General features: G+C 30.2%; 2 protein-coding genes across 4 annotated transcripts in view; one reads left to right on the forward strand and one right to left on the reverse strand.

The window, feature by feature from the left end:
* Positions 1-3,030, forward strand: part of LOC108690106 (BTB/POZ domain-containing protein 6-B) — a gene marked incomplete at its 5' end in the record, with an annotated part of 3,435 nt that extends 405 nt beyond the window's left edge. Inside the window, 3 exons of the mRNA XM_018197231.1 lie at positions 1,021-1,286; positions 1,409-1,803; positions 2,038-3,030. Of these exons, the coding sequence (XP_018052720.1) occupies positions 1,021-1,286; positions 1,409-1,803; positions 2,038-2,256 (880 nt within the window). The remainder of the gene's footprint in view (positions 1-1,020; positions 1,287-1,408; positions 1,804-2,037) is intronic.
* Positions 3,031-4,321: 1,291 nt separating this feature from the next.
* Positions 4,322-5,212, reverse strand: part of LOC108690134 (poly(ADP-ribose) glycohydrolase ARH3-like) — a 3,056-nt gene continuing 2,165 nt past the window's right edge. For all 3 annotated transcript variants that reach the window (XM_018197275.1, XM_018197274.1, XM_018197277.1), the window contains exons 4-6: positions 4,985-5,094; positions 4,688-4,916; positions 4,322-4,544 (exon numbers count right to left, since the gene is read on the reverse strand). In XM_018197275.1, the coding sequence (XP_018052764.1) occupies positions 4,350-4,544; positions 4,688-4,916; positions 4,985-5,094 (534 nt within the window). In that variant the 3' untranslated portion in view covers positions 4,322-4,349. The remainder of the gene's footprint in view (positions 4,545-4,687; positions 4,917-4,984; positions 5,095-5,212) is intronic.

Raw genomic sequence — 5,212 nt, forward strand, 5'->3', positions numbered from 1 at the left:
TTTGCATTGTCTCTTATAAAAAATAAAAAAATAAAAAAATTTATAAGAGAAGGTCAAATGGTATCGAACATTAAAAATTTTTTTGAGATTTTATTTTCTTGAATAGCGAAAATTAAATATACAACAAGCTTATCTTTACAAGACTTTCTTAGTTTATCCGCTATGTGCTCCTAAAATTTTGACATTTAAATTCTGGACACTCTGTACATACACAATATGAAACATTATTCTTATAACAAAACATTTCTTTAATTATATTTTTATAAAAATAAAAAAACAGCCGAGTTAAGTTTAAGTGTCATTATATTTTCTTGTTTTTGTAAATTAGTACTATCGGAAATAGAAAATATAAAATAAAAAAAAACATTTTATTTTTTTATAACTTTCATTATTATTAGTTTTCATTATTGTATAGTTTTTAATGTTATCTCCTGTTTTGGTTCAATAATTTTTAATTTATCTCCTAATGTACCTAAAAGAATATTTCTTATTTGCCTTTCTTATTCTCATTTCCTTATTTCTTACTTTCTTAACAGGTATTATCACACTTTCTTTTTTCCATTTACCTCGTATCTTCCTCACATTTACTAAAACAGTTATCAGAAACTAAGGCCAATATTCACAATCGATTTTTATATTTGAGATATATAAGAATAATTGATTTTTATATTTGTCTTAAATACAATCTTAAGATGTCATAAGCTTTAATACCGCCCGTCATATCTTATTGTTATTCAAATGCACAACAAAAAAACAATGTATAAAATGAGCAGCTTTAAAACAAAAAAAAATTTTTAATCCACAATTTTAAGAATAATTAATATATGTTTATACGTTTAATATATGTTTATATTTTTAATATTTTTTTATCGAATATGAGCGTTCAAAAATAAAATTCTGAAAATATAAACAGCAATGCTGAGAAACGCAATAGAATCATATATAGATAGGAGAATAATTCTCTTTTTTAAACTTCATAACATACATATTTTGTTTCTATCGATTCATTTTGTTATATAGATATCTTCATGACGAGCCCGTCAATTTTATATCAGTATCAACGGCCAGGGTTACGCTCGATGCAGCTCATCAGTACCTTTGTCCTGGACTCGCGCGACTCGCCGTAGTGTATCTTGAGAAGCATCTTACACCATCGACCGTGCTCGAAATTTATCAGGGTCTTGGACTTTATGCGAACGAGCTACGGGAAGGTGATTCAGATTTTGACAGATCGTCAAATTTGCCATCGACACCATCACCGCCTGGAGATGATGCCAGTATAATAGGTGCGCCATTGATCTCTTTGGAAACAATTTTGCGGCTGCGTAGATGAATAAAAATGAAATGATTGGTACTAAAGTATTTGAACGGTACGGAAAAATTGATTCATAATTCATTCACATTGCAGCTGCTATGTGCACCGATCTTCTGCTCAAGTGCTTGACTGTAATCGATTCGAATCCAATAAAGGTGCTGCATCAGGAATATTTTGAAGAGCTCAGTGCCCAGGAAGTCGCCCAGTTAGCACATCGCGACACTTTGAATATCACTAGCGAGTCTATCCTCTTCAATGCGTTAGATAGATGGGCCGCAGCCGAGTGTAGAAGACAAGGCGTCGAACCTCTGCCAGTTAACAAGAGAGCCGTGCTCTCGGATGACGTCTGCTTCAGTGTGCGATATCTTCTTATGAATGACCGAGAATTCGTCAGCGGTCCTATGGCGAGTGGTATCTTGACTAACGAGGAATGTGTTCATATCGTTTCTAAAATACTCAGACATCCTGAGGATCCGAAAAATGAGAGCGTAAGTATGCGTATTTCTAATCGAGCGAAAATTTCTTCATTATTCTATCTGTCTAAACTTCTAAAACTATTATGTAAAGATATCAATCAAATACGTAAATTTTCATTTTGTGTGCCTGTTATTGTGTTTCGTATTTTATGTCCGATTAATTTCACATTTAATAATAATATTGATCGTAGAAGATAATAAAGCTGGAAGATAATAAACAGAAAATTTTCTTTTATAAATTTATAGATTCGGAGCAGCGCAGCGGTCCATCCATCTAGGTTGTCCAATGCGCCTAGGATCGCATATAAAGGCGAGAATCAGGATTGCAACATGTTAAGGCCGGGTAAAAAAGAACGACAAGACAATCGAAAAAATAGAAGAAGAGAGTGTGCTAGTCAAGGACATAGAGCATGCGCTAGAATAGGAAATTGTCTTGTACGAATTTTAGCTTGCGTCTTTGATTAAACTGCACCATAGAATCATAATCGCAGAACTTCCAAATTTTTTCGAAAAGGTATTCGGTCTTTCTGCATCATTTTATTTTTCGATTACAAATTCTGCCTGAGAATTCAAGATATGAAATAATGCATATTAAAAAGCCTAAAGAATATCTAATGATCGTCTAAAAAATAACAATATACACGCATGGTTTATCTACATGATGATCAAGTCAAATCCCCAAAAGATATTCAGTATAACTGCATAATTAAATAGAATTTATAAATTGTAGATACTTAGATGCTGCTTAATATTTTTACGAATGCAAAAAGACACAAATAATTTCTATCATTGTCGAAATATTAAACGTATCATGCGGTGACGTCAGCTAGTTGAAATTTATATACATAGGTAATATTTTTGAAGATAATAGAGAGACTGAAATACTGAAATGAACGTTTTTTTAACATTTTTAGAGAGTATTTACATCTCCGACGAATTTTTATCGACGAGACTATTTCAAAGTAATGAAGAAATCGCGCATGAAAATTGAGAACATGTTTTATGCCACTTCCATTATTATTATTATTATAAAATAATATTTTGTTGTTTTGTTATATATATATTTGGGAAGATATTTTATCTTCTCGCAATTTTGCGCAAGATCTGTTGCTATTACAACAGTAGGCTTTCGCTACAGTTGTTAGACGAAGTAAAGACGCTATTACGAGATTATGCATTTATCAATGTATTTTACATATTTTACAAAGAAATGAAACTTTAAAATTTTTATTTGATCGTCGGAGAAAAAAACTTTATTTTGTATGCATATGAATTATTAATGGTTCAACTATAACGTACCTTCTTCATAAGCGCCTTTCCCAAACATTTCTTATAATTAAAATGTTCGAGAGTATTGTCTATGTTATTCTAAATACGAGACCTATTGAGTGTTATTATGACGTCTTCGTTGTGTTCATATTTGTTGTTCAGAGTATATTACAATCTTTAAATTAATTATTTGTATTTTGCGTAGTACGTAGAGCTGCGGCTGAAAATCCAAGAGTTGACGTTCAAGGATATATAATATTATTTTATAAGTCGGATTTAGAGTTATTTATCTATCTGATACCTCCAATTGATTTTTGAAAATTTTATCTTTCTTATTTATCTAGAGTCTCTTTTTGAGAGTATCTAAATGTCTATCTGTTTCGCAATGAATACAAATGTGATCATAAGTTGGATACTTTAGGGAAAAAGTTTCTGAAATTAACTTATATATGCGATAAAAATATGACGTTATTAAAAAAACAAAAATTATTTTATATTGATGATCAATTGGTAAATTTTTATTTTTACTTCGTATAAGACATCGTTTATAATATCATTGCCATATACAATTATTTTTTAAATTGGATTATTGACGTATGCGTACAACAAACTTATAACAGTGTGCTTCGATAGAGTTACAGACTGATCATGCGGCCATACTTATATTTAAAATCTCTGTGATTGATGAGAGAACAGAATCGATTGAAGCGAAAGAATTCAAACGGTTTTTGACAAGTCTCTCCCCTCCCCATTATTTACTTACGATATTATTTTCTACTTTTATTGTAAGTCTAATTCAAGTGCGATTATATAAGTAATGTAAGTTCAACTTTGTAGCAAACAATAGTATTACGATAAATCATGAATACTAGTCATACGGATTTATTTTCCAAATAACTCAGTTACCAGATGTATTCTTTATTTCTTATATATAAAAAATAAAATATGTTAATAACACGTAGACAAAAGAGAATGTGAAATACATAAAATAACACAATATAAAATAATAAAATGTTATAATTATAAATTGATATTTAGTATGAAATATGTCATCTATGTAGAGAGAGAAAGAAAGAGAGAGAGAGAGAGAGAGAGAGAGAGAGAATTGTTGGATGAAACCTATAAAGAAATAATGTTAATAAAATAAAAAAATATTGAATATGCAATCTCCTGCACTAATAAAATTGTTTAGTAATTAATTATAGTTGTCAATAATAATATACTTAAGTTAAAAACCGTTTCAATAAAAATTTTCCCATGATTTTTCATATAATATTTATACACACTTTTTAAATATACATTATTTGTTTATTTATCTCATTGGATGTTGCTATATCCAGCAATTTATCGGCTATTTCTTGAAATCGTTCCCATTCTTCACAATGCGATAAGAGCAGTAAGCTGAACTTTTCGTAGCCATAGAAAGCACCTGCTATTGCACCGGCCATACTAGCAATCGTGTCCGTATCGCCCCCTAAAGAAATCTATAAAATAATAACAAAGATACGGTAATGTAAACAGCATTTTTAAATATTTTGCTATATATATAAAATTGAAAATAATTATTTAATCTATTATATAAGTTTCGCTACGAAAAATATCATCTAATAACTTAAGATTAACTTACGGCATATTGAATTACTCTTCTGAGAGGATTATCAGTTCGTATCTTTTTTATGCGTCTCTGTGCTTTCAGAAAGCAGAAAATCGCAGTAGGAACTGATTCTAAAGCTCTGACATTAACACCCAGTTCTTCAGCTACCCGTTGTTCATTAGGAGATATAATAGCGTTAAGATCATCTCCATCCTCAGAAAGTAGATTCTTTACTATGTTTAGTCGTTCTTTATATAGTTCGCTATGATTTACACGCTATAATTGATATCTGTCTAAATGTAATAATATATAACATAACATAAAATGTACCTTGTATCTCCTTCAATTTTGTCCATTTTATTTATGAGATCGTCAACAAAATTGGAAATGTTCAATTCTTCACTGGGATTTAAATGTAAACTTTGTTGAATTGCTATAGCCTGTGATAATAATGGACTTTTATAACAGATATTTATTGATAAAAATATATATGTACACACACACACACACACACACACACACACACACACACACACACACACACACACACACACACAC

This window comes from Atta colombica, unplaced genomic scaffold, assembly GCF_001594045.1.
Source record: "Atta colombica isolate Treedump-2 unplaced genomic scaffold, Acol1.0 scaffold295, whole genome shotgun sequence".
Taxonomy (NCBI): Eukaryota; Metazoa; Arthropoda; class Insecta; order Hymenoptera; family Formicidae; genus Atta; species Atta colombica.